The following is a 19,021-nucleotide window of genomic DNA, read 5'->3' on the forward strand; positions in this document are numbered from 1 at the left end:
GGCAGTTGGCCGTCTTAAATGCGACACTCTCGGTAGTCGCGGACTTTAAGCCTCCTTAGGTCGGCGTTTCTTTCTGATCAACTTTTGCTATGCGAAACAAAATCCCTTGTCGCTGACACTCATAATGTATGTTTGAATGCTATAGGCATGAATATAGCATATGTACGTTCTGTGGTTGAGTACTATGCAGGGATGCGTACGTGCTAGACGCATGGCCAGAAAAACTTTTCCTGCGTCTATTAAAGCATGCTTATCTCGCTCTTTCTTGCTACTGGTCAAGGATACGTTCACAAGAACGAAAGAATGAAATAAAATAAATAGTTTTCAAAACAAAGTAGAAACTAGAAAACACGTAAAACGCTGCATTATCTGGTAATGAAATAGTTAAGCTATTCGAAAGCGTCGATGCGTCCGAGGCGACAGGCTCTTCAAGAGAGAGAGAGAGAGAGCATAACTTCATTAATTGTCCAGGATGGGGTCAGGGCTTGCAAAGGTTGGGAGTCCCTTCCCTCCCCACTCAGCCATCGGCCAGGCTGTTCCTGCTCGATGCAGGTTCTTCAAGCATACCGGGAGTATTAACAAAATGCCTGCCGCTGATGCAGTACCAAAGCGCTTCTTCACCCGTGAGCAATATGAAAAAGATCACCGAATTTTTGAACACATGCCAACGAAGTTTAGATTAGGACTTGACACACAAGTACTTCTCTTTGAGTGCCAAGTAGCTGTCCCTTTGAGCATTTAGCCTATAGTTTGAACATTTCATTCACGGTGCGGATGTTGAGCCACTGTTGAGCTTCTCATTCAGATTCAAATGTTCGCATTTGTATTGCTCATGAGCGTCTGTAATTAATGTAGAGATGATTGTAAGGGCGTTCGCTTTAACCATTATACATTTTTGAAGTATGCCTAAAGTATAAAAGGACGTCTTGTTGGGCGAGTTGGTCACAATTCACCTTGGGTACTAGGCGCGAACACACACAGAAACAAGGAAGGGAAGGAGTCGGTACGTAGCGCCACTTACAACTGCTTTAATCGGAGGCACACCACACACTTATATAGCCGTCTTAGACGCAAGGAACACAATCAGATCAAGATCATGTGAACTGGTTAAATATTTATTTTCAGCCATATATAAATGTATTGATGGGTCGCTGACGCTCCATATTTCCTTTCTTTCCGATAAAGAAAGCCTCAATTACTTCCCGAGCTTTTGTATCTTTACTTTTTGCTAGAATCCGCGCCCCTGCAAAACATGGCTCACAAGAGCGTGCGGGCAGGACTTAATGTGTTTGGGTATGTTTGGCCCTTCTTTATCTTGCTCTACATTTCTTTCATGGTCCCTAATTCGGTCGTTAACGCAGCACCCAGTTTTCCCTATGGAGAAGCGGCCGCATGAGAGGAAGATTGCAAAAAAAGGGCTCCTGCCACACGACTCCGCCCATTCGAAGTTAATAAAAAGGGGGATTGCTTCAGTTTGCCTGAAATCCGCCCTCGGAAAATCGTGCCCTCACAGGATGCAGTTTAGCTTCCAGAACCAATTGGCCAGTATGTTTTCAGCTGGATTTCCTGATTCGATTGTGATGGCAGTCACTGAAAGCCTACTGCAAAAAAATGAAGTGTGTGGCTATGGGAGCTGGGGAAGATCCCCCTCCGGAAGAGGTGGTGAGACCTGTGGTGGTGCCCTATGTACGCAGGATGGCCCACAATTTGAAGAAGGTTACTAGCAGACATGGGGTGCCGCTTGTGTTTTCAGTCCCCCAAAAGCTCGGAAGCCTTTGTTCTCGTATCGAAAAACTACGTCAAGTTGAAAGAGGATGCGGCACCAAGCATGGACGACCGTTTATGAAGTGCGCCGAAGGTGTCGTGTACGAAATCTCCCTCTGATGCGGCCGCTCCTACATAGGGAAAACTGGGTGCTGCGCTAACAACCGAATTGGGGAACATGAAAGAAATGTAGAGCAAGATAAAGAAGGGCCAAACATACCCAAGCACATTAAGTCCTGCCCGTAACGCTCTTGTGAGCCATGTTTTGCAGGGGCGCGGATTCTCGCAAAAAGTAAAGATACAAAAGCTCGGGAAGTAATTGAGGCTTTCTTTATCGGAAAGAAAGGAAGTATGTGCGTCAGCGACCAATAAACATCTTTATGTATGGCTGAAAACAAATATCTAACCAGTTCGCTTCCCTATATCAATCTTGATCTGATTGTGTTCCTTGGGTCTAAGACGGCTATATAAGTGTGTGGTGTGCCTCCGATTAAAGCAGCTGTAAGTGGCGCATCTGTCCCGTCTCCTTCCTTGTTTCTGTGTGTGTTCGCGCCTGGTACCCAAGCCTAAAGTATAATACCCGCTGTGGTAATCCAGGGACTATATGGCACTATTCTGCCGAGCTCGATGTCGGGCCATGCAGCCGCATTCTGGTCGCGGTGAAGTGCAAAAACGCCCGTGAACCATCCATTGGGTGCCCGAAGAAACGCAGGTGGTCAAAATTAATCCGGAATTCGCCACTACGGCGTGCCTCATAGTCTGATCGTAGCTTTGGTACGTAAAACCCGAGAATTTGACTAATTTTAAAGTATAACGTCTCCATTCACTTTGCATTAATGGATGTGCGTGTCATTTGGCTAACCTTCCTTTCTCTCTCCGTGCATTCTTCTGACTTAGTCCGCCTTAGTGGCACAGCGTTACAAATGGTTAATGCGGTGCGGATATGGCAAAGTTGTTCCGAAACTAATTTATGCAGTTATCGCCCCATATCACAAGCGCCTATATGTTTACACTCTGTTACATTTTCAAAAGAAACGTGCAAGATTTAGGAAAGGGTTATTTGTACTGCCGCACTTGCTTAACTTTTACCCGGATATCGCGTTGCCTCATCACAAAAAAAGCGCCTTTTAGGTTTTCGAAAAGCAAGCGATGACTGACAGCGCCAATTGTTACAAGGACACTGGCGTAGTACAAAGGCTTATTTCAACTGACCACGAAACAGCGTATGACAAGCTCAAGTACAGTTACAACACTTATATATGCACTGACGATTACAGACCGGTGCGCGCGTGGCACTAAGGTGAACATGCGCTAAGATAACATTCACTGATGCCGCATATGTGAACAAGGAGTCTAAGTGGAAACAGACGCATGACACGCTTACGCGCATATAACTTGCACGGTACGTGATGTGAAACATAATATTAGCGAATTAGGCTGCCAGCCAATGGCAAAAAAAAAAAAAACCTCTGGTACGAGGAGCTTCGTGAATTCAGCTTATTTGGAGAAAATTTTATTAGAAAATTATTAGAACATTAGAGAAAAAGTTTATATTTACACGGAAAACGAACGACTTGTGCACGAGGGCGAGCGCCTAATTCAAGTAACTGTGACAGTCGCGTGAGCCGAGGGGAACAGTGTTGGGCCCGCGCTTCTGCTTGCGAGGCCGATCTCACAAAGCGTTTCGTTCGTAAGTGCTGTCTGTCATCGGCCGGTCGCCTTCGGCTAATCATATGTCCAACCGACTTTGTTGACAAACACTCGTGCGAAAATTTCTAGCGCAGAACTGTTTTAACGAATACAGGCCCTGCGCCCGTATTCCCGGAAAAAGAAAGAAAAGCTCTCACGCTGTAGAATTGTTCTTAAGAGAAAATTCCAGCGAATCATGATGCTGGGCATATTATTAGTGAAGCCGGCCGGCCAATGACCAACGACGCTTACGAATGAAAAGCTTCGCTTAATTTGGACGCCCGTGTTCGCCAAAAAAGTACTTATACGCTAGGATCTCCTTCAGAAGGTCAAATTTGAACCAGTCCTGATTGTGGACATATCAATAACGAAGGCGGGCAAGCACTGGCAAACAGCACTTACGAACGAAAAGTTTTGTCGATTCGGAGTCAAGTGTGCTTCGAACATTAGAATTTGTTTTTGCAAACGCTTTCTTCCGGCTGTCATTTCTTGTTGGTGCTGTGCATACATCACACGAATATAAAATAAAAACGTATCTGCTCATGATTATTAGCCGAAAACAGGAGGCATATGTACACTCATCGGTAAAAAGTTAGCCTCAGCAAAAGTTTACTAAGCACTAAAAAAAAAAAATCAAGAGAAACCTGGGGCCGAATTCGCAAAGGTTTTCGTTCGTAGGTGCTCTTCGCCATTGGTCGGCCGTCTTCGCTAATTATATGTATAGCATCACGATTGACTGGAATTTGCTCTTACGAAGAGTTTAGCGTAAGAAACTTTTTGTGATTACGGGCCCTGAACTTCCGCGCAGCCTTGGGCTGCGTGCGTCGCTGGAAGATGGAGGCGTGCGGTGATTACTCTGTACCTCTCCATTTTTTTAGTCTATGCATGTGCCGAGGTCACGAGAATGAATAAGATGTCGTAGCTACCACGTTTGTTAAAATTGTTGTGGACTAATGCAGACGTATACGCTAACTCCTGATGTATAAAAACTTAAAAAAAATCAAACAAAAACAACAACAACAAAACAAGCAAAGAAACTATCCTGAGTACTGTACAAGTGATTTGTAAGCGATTTGTTTCTGTTTAGCTGCATTTTCTTAACAGTGTTTTTTTTTACTTCTTGGATATCGAACGACATGCAAAATTCGCACTTTTGAGAATGGCTGTGTGGCATGCAACCAACCAACTTGTAAAACTTACCGCCGGGCTAAATGCACGCGCGACAAGCAGCATAGAGCATGGGACATTCCCGGACTAGGACGGTGCTTAATCGTGTTAACCGTATAACCCTAAACGGTTTCAAAGCTGCGCAAAAGATTTCTGTTAACAAGTTCTGAGACACCCTCTTTTATATACAGGGCGAATAATTTTCAAGATCTACAGACTAAAAAAATAATAATGATAACCTGTGGCAGGTAGCATAATTCCATTCTTTGAGCTGGAATACTGAAAGAGGGGGACATTACTTGCACACGAAATCGAAACACATATACAACTAATTAATGGAAATTCACTAATTAACTTCTTACTTCCTTACTTTACGGCACACACGTAAATAAAGAATTATGGCCTGTTAGAGCGCAAGCCACATTCGCTCAGAATGAATTTTTAGGATGACAGTAGTTTCGAGGTATTCATTGCCAAAGTGTGCCACGATATACATGGGTGTTCCAGTTTCTTTTGTTCTTCAATGTATAAAAGATCGTTTTTGTTAAATAAAGTTAGCGGAACAACAGTGCATATTTAGCGCGACTTTGATGGCGCACATATCAAGACCCGTGCCATCCTCAAAATCTGTTCCTTGTGCCTTGCGAACTAACAAGCTACAATTCGTAAATTGCTGTATGTGCGTAAAGTATTTAGTTAACGAAGTTAACTCGTGCATTCTCGTCAATTAATTGATTATGCGTTTCAATTTCTCGTGCAAGTAATGTCCGCCTCTTTGAATAATCCAGCTCAAGGAATAGAACGACATCTGCCACGAGTATTTTTTTTTTTAAGATTCTTTTAAACTTGCAAATGATCACCCTGTGTACTGCGGCAACGCCGTCCTACACTGCGCGCTTGTTGGCTGCGGATACAGTCTTCGATTCTCGAGCCCTTTGTGCGGACAGGTTTTGCCCGGTTTCGCTCGTTTCCCTCACTTTCGCTCGGTGCTATCGGAGTAGATCACGTGGTGCCAAGACGCGGTCACCAAGTGCGTCCCGCGCGGCACTTAGTCCAGCTGTCGCCGAGCCCCGCAGGCGCACGGAATGGGTGTCGACAGCTGCAGGCCCGGCGGCTCCACCCGTGCTTTCGCGTTGGCTCCGCAGCGTCCCGCGCTCGGCGAGGCCAATTGCCAAGCGCGCTCTCCGTGTTCCTCCTCGTCGCGGGGCCCGCGTCACCGCAGCGGCTCAAGCTAAACGTCACAGAACGGGCTCCCTGGCAGCGAAACGCGTACAGCAGCGAGAGGGTAACGCGAGGGAAGCGAAAACTCGAGGCTATCCTGCCCTTTTCAGGAGGCCGTGTTGCGTGTAGTTAAGGCCCCGCTGCTGTGCTGTAACGCCGTGAGGCAAAAGCGGCCATTCGCGGCGCGACATTATACCAGAATGCTGCAAACGGTTTATATATATATATATATATATATATATATATATATATATATATATATATATATATATATATATATATATATATATATAGTTAGCAAACACAGGCGTGAAGCAGGCGAGAAGAGAAAACCGCTGGAGTAACGAAAGCAAAAGGCGTTTGCCTCGTCAGCTTAACCGTAATAGCGTTAACCGCAATAGCGTTAATAGCGTTAACCGTAATAGTTAACGCATGGTCACTGAATGACTTGGCATCCTTCTAACGTCTGTAACAAAACATGCATCATCACTGGCTCCCATTTTAATTGCCGTGCTCCTTTAGCTTGATAAACTCAGAAATGCGCGTCAGGCGCAAAGCTACATGCCGCTCACCTCCTTTAGTTGCAAACTCAATTACTATTAACAGCTTCGGATACAGGCTCGTGAACACACTGATAGAGAAATCAACCGCGTTAATTGAATAAAATAGGGAACGTGCAGTGTTGGCAGCCACTTACTTGCCTTTGTGTGCATAGACAGGTATTAGTCTCCCCCTCTTGCATGCAACTCTTCGTAGCGTGTCTTCAAAGAGATTTTTACCATCGTTTCTTTTTTGCTTCGCAATTTTCTTCGCCTTATACGTTCTCTGCGCAAGCATGGCCCTTTTTTATTAGCGGACACGACAATGAAGCCATTGCAAAGGTGAGCGCATAAGTTAGTGTTTCATCATTTACCTGCTCTGATGCACCAGAGTGGTAGCATACACGCGGCTCGAGATGTGTTAGTCACCGTACCAAAAAAAAAGGGAACTTTTTGTTAAAGCGTATAAAATGGAGCTGAGTGTTTCTAACGTATGTGGACACTACAGCATGCTTCAATGACGCCCTCATTTTTCTTTCTTTTCCTTTTCCTCCGTGAAGAAGCTCTACATGAGCAGAGCCGTTGCGCCGAAACGCAGCATTTGACAGAATCATCTTAGAAGTTGCATCTCTACGCGGGATTCGAAGCGTGAGCGGAAAGTTACTTCCCAGTGTGGAGAGAATGATTTTCGTTCTCAATATCTTTTTTTTTTTTTCGCGCTGTCGGCTACCTCTCTGCGCATGCCACCACCGACGCGTCAGTGCAATATTAGACAACGGCTACGCGTGCGGTACTCTTCGCGTCTGTATCTCTCTATTTAGTATTAGTTCTTTTTTTTTTCAGTTATCCGTCACCGCTACGTCAATTTCAACCGCATTCCTCATATATGCGGCGTTAATTTAAAGCAAGCTCGCGCGCCTCGAAGCACTTAACGTTCCAGCCCTTTTCTTAAATTTACTTATTTGTTTGTTTGTTTATTTGAGCTCTCGCACAAACCGTCGCGCGTGTGTCGCTTTCGTTTGCACTTGCTCGGGGATGCGGGGAAAGCTTTGGGGAAGCCGCGCGCTCTTCCCGGCGCCCTTTGGTGCTTGGGTGACGGCGGCGTCACCCTTGCCCCCCCCCCAACCTCCGAGCGTGCGTCGGTGCGATGCCGGCGCTCTCGCTAGCGCGCCCACCTTTCCCGGCGGGAGGGCACCCATAAAAGTGCGCCAGCCACTCGCGCCGTTCCCAGGGCCCGGCGCGGCCGATAAGCGAGAGCCTCCCCCGCCGGCCGCGTCTTTAAGGGGACGCGCTCTCTCGCGTTATCTTGTCGATATCTTTACGCGGAGCCCCCCGCCTCCCTTCTTTCTCGGACATACATGAAGTTCGCCGCGGATTCCCCGAAATGCCCTCCTCCTCCTTCGCGCACAGCAAAGAGAAACAGGCCGCCGATACATAAACAAGCTCGGCTTGTGTTTATAACCTCTGCCTGGGATAGAAGAAGAAAAAAAAAAGCACTGCTGCCTGCCGTACGAAAAAAAAAAATATCCTACACAAATACGAAAGAAAGTCCGCGCTCCTCCTTCGCATGCGTGTTTCGCCTTCATAAAGAGAAATATGCCCGGTGCGGAATCCGCACGCCGGTGGCCGGCGGGAACGACGCCGCACCGCTGCCCTTTCCCCCATCGCGCGAGACAAAAGCTCACGAAAGGACATCGCGGTGCGCGCGTTCCTGGCCCTGCAGCGACCGGACGCGCAGCTGGATGCCGCCGCTATCGGTGCGGCCAGCCGGGCCCGCCACCGACGCGGTTGACGCTGCCCCTTTAATGGGTCACTGGCATAGGCGGTCATCGCACACCCCGCCCGCCACAAAGGTCGCCGTCCTTCGCGAAGGGCGCGGCCTACGGAGGCTCGTCCGTCAGCGCGAAGGCTGTGCGCGAGCGAACCGGGGCCGGCATTCTCGACGCACTCGGTGCGCTGGAACGGTAGTACGTGAGAACGGCCGTTGACCGATCGGCGTGCTTATTAACCGGAGCAGCCGGCGAATGACCAAGGATTTAAAAAAGAAAAGATAAGAAAGAGAAAACGAAAGAAAATAAATGTACGTGAAGTCAACTCCTGGAACTAACGCACTTTCATTTAAGTCGGCAGATGCCGATTCTCAATTCCCGATTTGACCAATAGACGTGCTGACAGCGTTTGTTGAAAGAAAGGCAGTTAGTGACAATGGTGCCAATCTAGTCGACATGCTAGCTAATGAGCATAAACTACGAGCGATGCGCAAAGAGCTCTCGGCGCTTAAGTGCAGTCGAGATTCGTAAATTGCACGCCACCTCTTTGGAACGGACGTGTTTAAAATTGGGCAGCACAAAGACACTGACGCGAAGGAAGACCACAGGGGGACAGACTCCTTCTTGCATACGTGCCCAGTACTGACAAAAATAAATGACGCGGGTAATTTTTTTTTTACGTTTCTACCTTTGGACATTTCTATCCGATATTCCACCACGAGAAGCTTGAATGCGAAAGAGTGCGCTGCGTATACTACGGACGCCCACCGATGCGTAACGGCCCTCGAAGCTGCGGCACCACCGCGGCCGCGCCGCCCTGCACTCGAGCGACGAGCAGGTGTTAAAACAAGAAGCCAAGGAGGGAGACCCGGCGTCCGTTCCCACGTCTCCCCCCACCGACGAGCGCGCGCCGTAAAAACGTAGGCCCCGCGGCTCCATTACAGCGCGCCGCGCAGTCTGCGGTGTCGTCTATTTGGCAAGATGAGAAATACGGAGGGCCAGCGCGAAGGGCGGCGCGGAAAAGAGATGGGGGGCTCGGGGGCAACGGATGCCTCCGCTGGCCGCGCGCATAAATCAGGCGCAGACAAAGAGTTACGCGGAGGAATTCCGCCGGTGTCCCTCCCGAGGGGAACCGAAAATGGGTCTTCTTTTGCCGGCGAACCGCCTATTACGGCTCTTTCACTCTCCGCTGCCGGAGGGGGCCTCGTACAGGCGCGGAATTTTCCCCAACTCATAAGCAGCAGAAAGAACAGCCTATCGAATTACAACCCCTCCCCCCCCCCCTCCCCTTATGTCTATTTACCGTGCAGTGAACAGGTCATTCCGGCGGAGCCTTCTCTGGTTTCGGGGCAGGGAAATCTACCTTGCGTGTAAACGCATTAACGTTTCGTGAACGTTGTAGCTGAAACAGTAGATTCGAAACGAGGCTTAAGTGACATCGCTTTTTGTTTCTCTGCCTCTTTGCATATTGTCTGCAAAAGTAAATAAATCGTACGTAGTTGACGTCGAAGTCGTTTTACAGCAAATCACTCCTAATGCATGCGAGATGCAGACTTGCGTAGAATGTGCAAGATACTATCAACATCCTTTGTTAGCCGTTTTTTTTTCTTGTGCGCTTTGACTTTATCCCGCTGGCCAAATGCTTACTACTTGTTGACTAATAGCTCTATAGTTCACTCCTTTTGGACGCAAATGCTGTTTCTTCCGTATTCGCAAAGCAGTTCATACGCCAGAGCGGTTCGCGAAAGACGCGGGCCAATCTGAATTGCGAACATACTATTATAACGAAGGAGGCCGGTCAGTGACAAGCACTTCTTATGAACGAAAACCTTTGTGAATTGGGCGGCCCTTTCTTTCTGCGAGAAAGTGCTAAGGAAAAGCCCCTTTTTTACCACCAGCAAGCTTTGCAGGGCAGAGTGGTGGCTAGAGCCCGCCGAGATTTCTCTGACCTACGTCACTCATTGACGTCGTAATCGAAGGTAGCGAACGCGCTGCCAAATCGAAAGCGTTGCTGAGCAATATCGACATGAACGCCGCACTCTCAAGCCACTAATATCTTATTTTCACTTAGTAATGCGTGCTTCACTTTGTTACAGACGAAATAAAACAGAAGACGGTTTGCTAGCTCACCATGGAAAATATTTGCAGAAATCGGTTTGAAGGATGACACAGCGGAGTTAGCAGCGTTCCCAAATGCACATCCCACGAATTGGAGCCATGCTCCGGACAGAGGAGATACTTGTATCCATTTAACCGGCAGGTTAAACGCCGGTGATGGGATTCGAACCAGCCACCTCCCGAAGCCAAGGCGGGCGCCCTAACCACTCCACCATGACTTCGGTGCTGAAATTGGCACGCGAACGACAACAAAACGAGCGAAAGTCACGCAGATTCTTGGCTGGATAAAATACAACGCGAACCATTGTCACTGCGCTCACGTTGGAACGTCGAGGAGGGATGCTTGGCTAACGTTATACTTAAGAACGCATTCGCATTTTTCAAAGGATGTTTGGTGCGCAGCCCCAGAAAGTGGCACGTGCCCTTGGACAATGCTGAAGATATGTGGTTCAAAAACTGACTCATAGTTCAAGAATGGCAGACACGTCGACGGCGTCGGCAATGTTTTTAGATGATACTGGCGTTGTTGGTCAGTTGCTGAGGGCCACAGACCTGCAATGCGGAGTTCAGACGGAGCAATTGTGCGGACAATTCGTTTGCAAGGCTAGAAGCGCCAGTATTTTTGATAACCAGCCGACCAACATGACCAACCCAGCGTACGCGGGTGAGTCACGCGTCGATGCCTCACGCAACGACAAACACGGAAACGCGAATGTCTTCTGCCCGAGTCCCGTTTTGATAACTTATGGCGCATCGAGCTAGGCACACTGTCATCGTCAGAGGCGTCATAGCGCCGTGTGCTAGCGATAAAAGAGCAACATTAGCGCGAACTTCGTGCGAGGCGAGGTCAGAGAGAGTGATTAATCGTGCGGCTCGCCCCGGTATGCATACGGGAAAAGCGGCTCATGTGGCCAGGGTTGGCCAACGAGCACGGCGCAGGATCGCCCGGGGATGTCGTGGAGGAACAGCGCGACGACGTCCTCGACCGCCGCGCTGTTCGCAGATGCCCGCAGCGAAAAGTGCGGCGCGTGAGGCCGGCAAGTGCCGCGCCTGCCTCCGGCGACGGAAACCCGCAGCAGTGACGAGGCACGCCTATGGCGCGCAGGCGTTGCGTCACTGTCCGCGGCGCGCTTTCCTCGCGGCGAAAGGACGCTGCCGTCGAGCGGAGCCGCCCGTCTCGGGCCGCGTCATACATGAATGCGAAAGGCTCGCGTGGCGCGCATATCGCTTCGCAATAAGCCAGGCAGGCCGCGCAAAACGAAGCAGGCGACTACTCGCTGCAGCCTACCATTAATACTGAATGTGCGGAGCCCTGTATACACGCGTCGTTACGGGTATATACCTGCAAGCAGGATAACATGGGTAAACGGACGCGCGTTCCGCCTTTGGAGGGGCGCGCTAATATATAGCAGGACGTGGAAAGCGCGAGGTAGCTTTTCATCGTTTTAAATTGTTAATCGTTGTCCATGCAAAAAGACAAAGGCTCCGCATATGTTCGTCATGTTTATTTTTTGCTTGTTTGTTTGCTTGCTTGCCGCTTCTGTTGGTGCGAAGTCCGCGGTGTTTCATTCTGCGCGGCGCATTTTTTCTTGCGTGACGTTCGGAGGAAAACCAGAACGCGGAGAATCGATTACCGACAGACGAAAAATAAAGAGCCGCAACGATATGTCGGCGCACTCTCGGCGAGTTTAGTCAGCTGACCAAGCAGCCGTTTTGTTTTCGGAAGGCTAAACAGCGCCTAATGTTATTTTTACCGTTACATCTCCCTCACTGCAAGCACTAGTTGCGCGTCCGCACAAGTTCCAATGCCTCAGCGCCAGGCCCTTTCGCGGCGTCTTTGAGCGCAACTGAGCCGTGCTTGTGCAGCACCTGGACTCACTTTTGGGGGCAGACCTGGAGCAAGCGAAACTAGCAGAAGTAACCGCGGCGAAAAGCAGCAACGCTGCGCGCTAGACTTCCGGCAACATTTCGGGTCTCCGCCAGATGAGCGGAGCTTCTGCGGCTCCTCAGGCGCTCGCGGGAACGTGGGCGACTCGGGCGCGGGCGCGTGCCAGCGCCGAGCCGTCGTCGGTGTTTGCGCCTGCAGAACACAATTGCGGGCCACTATGCGCGCGTAAAGCGCGCGACGGCGATGAAAGCGTCTCTCCCCACCCCTCGGCGGCACAAGAGAAGAAAGAGGGGGGGGGGGGGGGCGACGATGCGAACTCAACCTTGGCTCGGCTGGCGCCACTCGCGGGCCGAATCTCGGCCGCATCCGGCCGAAGAACAACACAGGGTGCCTGAAATATTGCAGGCCCGAGTATTTGGCCGCGGACGGGCCGCTGCAAGCGACATCTCGTCGCTGCGGCCGCAATTAGAGGCTCTTCGAGGCGACCTCATTAAGGAAAAAAGGCGCGCACACATTTCCGCATTGCCGGCCCGACCTGCCCCAGGCCAGAGCTCTCGGTTCACGGGCACAAAACCGCAGGTGTATGCCTACACATACTTGTCCGCTTAGTGCAGACAGAAGGTGCGCTGACAGTGCACGCTATATAAGAGCTGGTCACTTGGGACGCCCTGCTGTGTTCACAACTATACAGGGCTCTGCACTATATTTACGCGCAATGCGTCGCGTGTCTGCGTTGCGCTGTCGAAGGCACGAGCTCCGCCCTGAGTTGGGCTGTTCTGGTTAAGTAACGAGCAATTGCTAAACGAATATTTTTTCGGCGGCCCGCGTAACTCCCAATTTTTCGTAGCCGCTAAGCTCGCGCGAGGTTCCCGCGCCACCACGCGCACGATCTCTGTGGTTAGAAGAGGAAACTGCATTCGCTCACGCACATGGTTTCGTGCATGGGGTTTCGTGCACAGGCGGTTGCAAGCCTTAATTAAGCCGTCTTGCCGGCTTTCCGATGCACGGAACGCTTGGTCGACGAAGGCTATGATTGATAGCGTTTCCTTCTCAGATTTCTTGCCACACTATGATTAAGCACATGTCCACACCCGTTGCACGCGAGGTTTCTGCTACAACTATCCCGTTGTAATGAACGGCACCAAACGCGCTTTGGAAGCGCCTTGATTCCGTATTAATGACAGTGCTTCCGTGCAATGTAGCCGTGCTGAAGCTGTTTCAAGTCATTACACAGTACCCGTGATGCAGTGAACAAGTGTGTTTTGTTTTTGCGCCCTTGAGTTGTTTAGTCGTTCATCAGCCTCAAGTTGCTCATCGACTGCAGAGTTGAATTCCGGATTCAGGGTTTTGTACCAACAGACTAACAGTCTGCACAGTAACCTTTTGCAGTATCTATCACAATTCGGAGCGAACCAGTTTTAGGTTCGGAGTTACCGTTTTAGGTCTGGATTACTGGTCACGCAAAGGCGTTAAGGCATCGAACTTTGTGTGTGTGCCGTGCGGTTACTAGATGTCTCATACTCAGCATGACTAAAATGTCAAACAAGGATGCCTCTTTCGCATCAGTGCCACCTAAAATAATCCGTCGTGGAAATTCGTCCTCAGTCTCTCAATCAAACGCGGAAATAAGGATAATTAAAATAAAATTTGTCGTCGAAAAGGTGCTCTCTAATGTCTACTGCTTATCGTTCCGAGGTAAGTCCTTTATTGAAGTTTAGTTTACGTTCGGTTGCTCTTATATAAATGTCACGAAGGAGCAGTTACTCTGCATAAGCTATACTGCCATATACCCGCTTACTCCGAGACTTTTGGCACTGTCTTGGTATTCGGACGCAGACTTGTGTCAATGAGTGAGCGCTACGTTTGTTAGCTCGACGTTTGCACTTTCATTAAGTTGCATGTTCCTTTTGACATTATCAGCAGCTTTTGGACAAATATAGTATACATATAAGGGGCCCTTCGACTCCTTCAGCTGAGGCCATTAATACCGTCTCTTGTCCTCGAGTATTTCCTATTTCTTCTCAGCTTAGCTTCAAGAGTAAGTTAAATGCAAGGATATCGCTTCTATTTTCTTTGTCTTTCTTTTTTCTTGCGAGGGGGGGGAGGGGGTTAAAATGTCTGAACGAAAGAGGCCTTCAGGGAATTCGCAGGGAATTGAAGAATATTGAAAGAACTACATAGGACGACCGCACAGTTATTGAAAAAAAAAAAACATTAGTCTATTTTCGCACTCATAGGAACTTGAAGAAAAAAAAATCATGTCGGTTTGCTTACACATTGTTGGAGTAACGCGTAGTTACCGTACACAAGCTGCTTAATTTTATAGTTAACAGAAATTAAAAACAAAAAACGCCTGTCAGAATGTCAGCATAATTGAAACCAGTGAGCTAGGGTGACATTACTGGCACGGCAAACTGAAATGCAGAATTGACAAAATTCATTAATCAGTTCGTATCTAAATAATTTAGGGCACATATTGGAGCTTACGAATCGAAACCAAACAGTTTTCAATGCACAACTAGTAGAAACGAGTTTTCGAACTAGCACCAGCTATGAGATGAGCGCCGTCAAACTGCACTGGTCGAACCTATGGTCTTTCTTTCTTCTTTATTTTTTTTTTAAAGATAACGCGTTATAGTGCATATCAGCACAAATTTAACTGGAACACCGATGTACTTTGTCGCACACTTTGGGAACGCATATCTCGAAACTGGTGTCATCCCCAGAATTATTTCCGAATGGATATATGCCTCGCGAACTCGCCGGCTCCAACTGTCGTAATATGTGCCGTAAGGTAATTAAGTATACAACATTTTGTTAATTAGTCACTTACGCGTTACAATTTCTCGTGCAAGTGATGTCCGCTTCTTCGAATAATCCAGCTCAAGAAATGGAATTGAGCTTTCGGCCACGGGCGATATTTATTTTTAAAATCGTCTAGCATTAAAACAGATTCTATCTAAATTGACCGTCGTTTGTAATCTCCTTTTTTGCCGTCTAATTATCATGCTACTTTATATGTAATTTCGAGCCATTCCTTACTTGCAATAAGTATTTATCGTCATATTTATATATGCGAGCATGTACACGCAGTGTCCTTATAGTAGCAATTATACTGGTACCACAGCCTGCCGACGTGTGGCTATACAGTACACAGAAGAGCGCACACTAATATCAGCAGTATGCTGTGCTACTGATAACACTGTCGGCACCCTTAATACCGTTAGCAGTATAAACTGCTAATATCATTGTTAACGTGACGCACACAACAGCTGTTCCCGAGTTTTGCCAGACTAAATTCGGGCTGACATTGATAGCAAAAGCGTTGTTCTGCGAAATGGAAATCAAGATGCGGTACTTGTAGAGGCGGTGGGCGCTAACGAACCAGGAGTATGCGCAAAATATTTTATGAGCGCGGCAAGCGCGTACACTGAAAGACAGTCGTATCCATCATAGCGCGAACAACTGACAGAGTCGAAACGAATAATAAATTCAACACGCATATAAAACATACAAGAAAAACGGGCCAAATTTCGGCCTTTTTCGCAGGTGATAGCTTCAGTTACTCGACGTACACTATATAGAGACTTGAAGCCTCGGTACTCGATATGGTATGCTGCAGCTCCCCATGGTGGTGGAGGTCTCCTCCCGGTCTTACACTGTTTCCTTGCCTTCTAATCTCGCAGTTCATTCGCCGCAGACATAACTGTAAGGGCAAATCATATGGATAAACGTAGAAACAACAGCCTTCCTCTGGACCACCTATAGACACCGCAAAGCGCTCCGCATGACACACAAGGACGCGGACCCGGTCAAGCGCATCTGATAACCGCACCCAGACGCACAAAATAAATGTGCATGCTGCGCCCTTGTTTAGTCTCGCATGGCAGCATGTTCCCCTGTATGAAGAAACTGGTCAATAGGGTCTCGCATTTTTAGGGACGCTACACAAACCACGAAAGATTACGGAGCGTGTATATGACCGCATGACAGTGGAAAGAAGCACTACACTTTCAATGGGCACATATAGCACAGCATTTTAGGCCGTCCAGAGAAATTCGCTTTGGCTAGAAAAAAAAACTGAATAAGAAATAAAGAAAGCGACTGCCACGTAAAGCAGTCGAGTCATTAACTGGCAGTCAGGCATAATTCTTAAATTTATCGACTAGTGCCTGTTGATGTACAGATCCGGCGTACGTGTTGCTAGTTTCTGCCTTTCAGCACAAGCACAGCCGGAGACTTCCGTCATCTGGCTCAAACGAGGCACGATATCGGTCTGGATTGGGACGCGAAGCCGGAAACAAGAGAAACGGGAAGCCCGAGGACGCGTGGACGCGCGCAGGGAACCACTGCCTACCTGGCACTTACAGGTGATACACTTTGTCGAGATGCCAGGGACGTACGTGATTTGGCCCTCGTTGCCGCACTTGATCGAATCTCCTGCAGGGGGAGGGGGAGAGAGAGAGAGAGAGAGAAAAGAGAGAGGCGTCAGCGTTACGAATTGCGCACCGGCATTATATTACCGGGGGCGCCAATGAAGGCAAAACTCGCACATCACGCACTGGCTGCGCCCAAACTACAGCTGCTCGCCGCGACCTATAGAATAAGCCGCAAGGTCGCCAGGAAAAAAAAAAAACAAACGAAAAGTGCCACACGACAAAATAAGGGCGCGGGACAAAACGAAAATTGAATCTAATGAGCGGCCGATTCGTGAGCTGTATGAGAACGTTTGAGCTTCTTGCGTTGAATGCAAAGACAATTCCCGTTGGACGAAAGTTCTTCCACAGACGTCGCAGTTTACGACGACATCAGATTTATTGCACTTAGAGCTCTCTTTTGTCATCCAAGCGCGGTGCTGTTTCGACTATCTCTTCTCTTTTTCTTTTTCGAGAGATATATTAAAACGAGGAAGAGCTCATAGCAAAGTTGACTCAATAATAAAGTGAGACGGATCACATCTTCAACAAATAACTGCAATGTAACAATTCCCGTTAAATGAAGAACGCAGAGCACGGCTTCGGGAGATGCTGCATTCGTGCAACTCCGGGCATTTTACGAGAATAAAAGACACAATGACCGCGCAAAGACGGCAAGATGATGATGCACGATGTAGAGCCGGCAACAGCGGTGACGAGCTGCTCGTTGCTGACGAGCAGACAGCGTGGTGGGGACAAGTCTCAGTGACGCTTATTAAAAGAAATGAGCCGAATTTAGCCCCCTCCTGAGGCTGGCACGTGCCCAGCAGGCAAAAAAACTGCACCTCGGAGACAAGCACACGGATAGAGTGGTCCGGAAGGACCGTCTAATGAGATAACTGGGTTATGAAACTGAAGACGATGTTACGTAATTTGTTCATCTCTTTTGAAGTTCGTTTGTTTCCTTTCTTACTTTTCTTTTCCTGTCCATACTGCGTATTGTACTGCGGGAACAAGAAGCGGTCCAGCTTGAGACAGGAGGACGAAGGCGGTGTATACGATGCTTGTTCAGGGAAGAATGTTGACGAGAGTTGTATGCACTGAGAAGTACAACGCGTATCCAGATACATTCAGTGCTTCATACCCCTCGTGTCGGTGTGGCACATCCATAGTGGGGGAGTGGCCCAAAATGCATGTACCCAGTGGCACATATACCCAGTTGCACAACCCAGTGCCGAAGTTATTTGCTTGGGCGCATGCATACTAGCTAGCGACCCAAATTGACTGCTATAGGCTAGACAGTAGCCAGAAACAAATTGTCTATTCGGGCACATACCCATGAGCCCCTGTTGTCTATATATATCTACAAATATATCCGGGGAGGGAATGACGACGATCGAACGCCAAACCATGGGAAAGAGGCAAAGAAAGCTTCGTATTTTGCTTGCTTCGCTTGTGACGCGTGGATTACAAGAATGCTACCTGCGTCTGCCTTTGACCAGCCGCGTGCTTCGAGCACTTCCTGTGATAACCTATAGCTCTAGAAGATACGTTTGGGCCGCGGTGAACGGTGCTGCGGCGTGAGCATGACTGGTGGAGTTTAGTATCAAACCGACGCACATTTATGCGCTCCCTCTCCCTGACTTGGGGGAGTTGGATCGCTGCACCGCTAGATAACGCCAGACACCGCTGTTGGTGGTCCGCATAACGGGCTTATAAACTGGAGTCAACCACAGCCGTGGAGACAGCTGGACTCCGACAGCGACGACTCGGACTTGGAGAGGCTTAACAAATGAAGTCTCTCTCTCTGGCTTGTCTGTGCAAGACACAAAGATGAGTTCATGCGCTAGTCAGGTCGATCCCGCTCTCCACGGTCTAGTGCTGGAGAAACGGCATCCCACAGGTGAAGCACCAAAGCGCAGCAACATTACAGGATTCGTTTACATTTTAGCACAAATAGCGCGTCGTCGTGTCATTTAAATTATTTTGTATGTTATACCTGGACAATTGTTAGCTCCGCGCAAACAACCTAAAGAACGCATTAACTCAAAATGGGCCTTTTTCCCCCTGCTCAGTGGCTTCGGACAGCATCGGGTAACGGGGCGCGAGCCTCCCGGCGGTAACCTTGCGCCTCGCTGATATACGGCGTTGCCGCAGGTCCGAAGCACAAAGTGAAGATTGCATTTTTTTTTTTCCTAGCACTGACCCGCGGCATGGTGCCGATGAGTGACGCGGTGCGAAATGGGGGGGAGGGTTAGAGCAGTCCTGCCCTTGGTTCTGCCCACACGGGGCGACGCGCATTCGTTAACATAATGGCAACGCTAAGCAGCGCGCGCCGTCGCTGCTGCGGCGGTCACCTTCCGAGTGCCGGGGCCAGCTCCTCCTCCGTGACTTGCACGGCAAGCAGAGGCGATCTGTGATATCCGCGCGCGGTGGGAACCGCCATCTCAC

General features: G+C 48.8%; 1 protein-coding gene across 2 annotated transcripts in view; it reads right to left on the reverse strand.

Moving 5' to 3' along the window:
- The window catches only part of cv-2 (crossveinless 2), a 249,887-nt gene that overhangs the window by 122,435 nt on the left and 108,431 nt on the right, over positions 1-19,021 (reverse strand). For both annotated transcript variants that reach the window (XM_065430950.2, XM_065430949.2), the window contains one exon: positions 16,513-16,595. In XM_065430950.2, coding sequence (XP_065287022.1) covers positions 16,513-16,595 — 83 coding nt within the window. The remainder of the gene's footprint in view (positions 1-16,512; positions 16,596-19,021) is intronic.

The sequence above is a fragment of the Dermacentor albipictus genome, chromosome 1 (assembly GCF_038994185.2).
Source record: "Dermacentor albipictus isolate Rhodes 1998 colony chromosome 1, USDA_Dalb.pri_finalv2, whole genome shotgun sequence".
NCBI lineage: Eukaryota > Metazoa > Arthropoda > Arachnida > Ixodida > Ixodidae > Dermacentor > Dermacentor albipictus.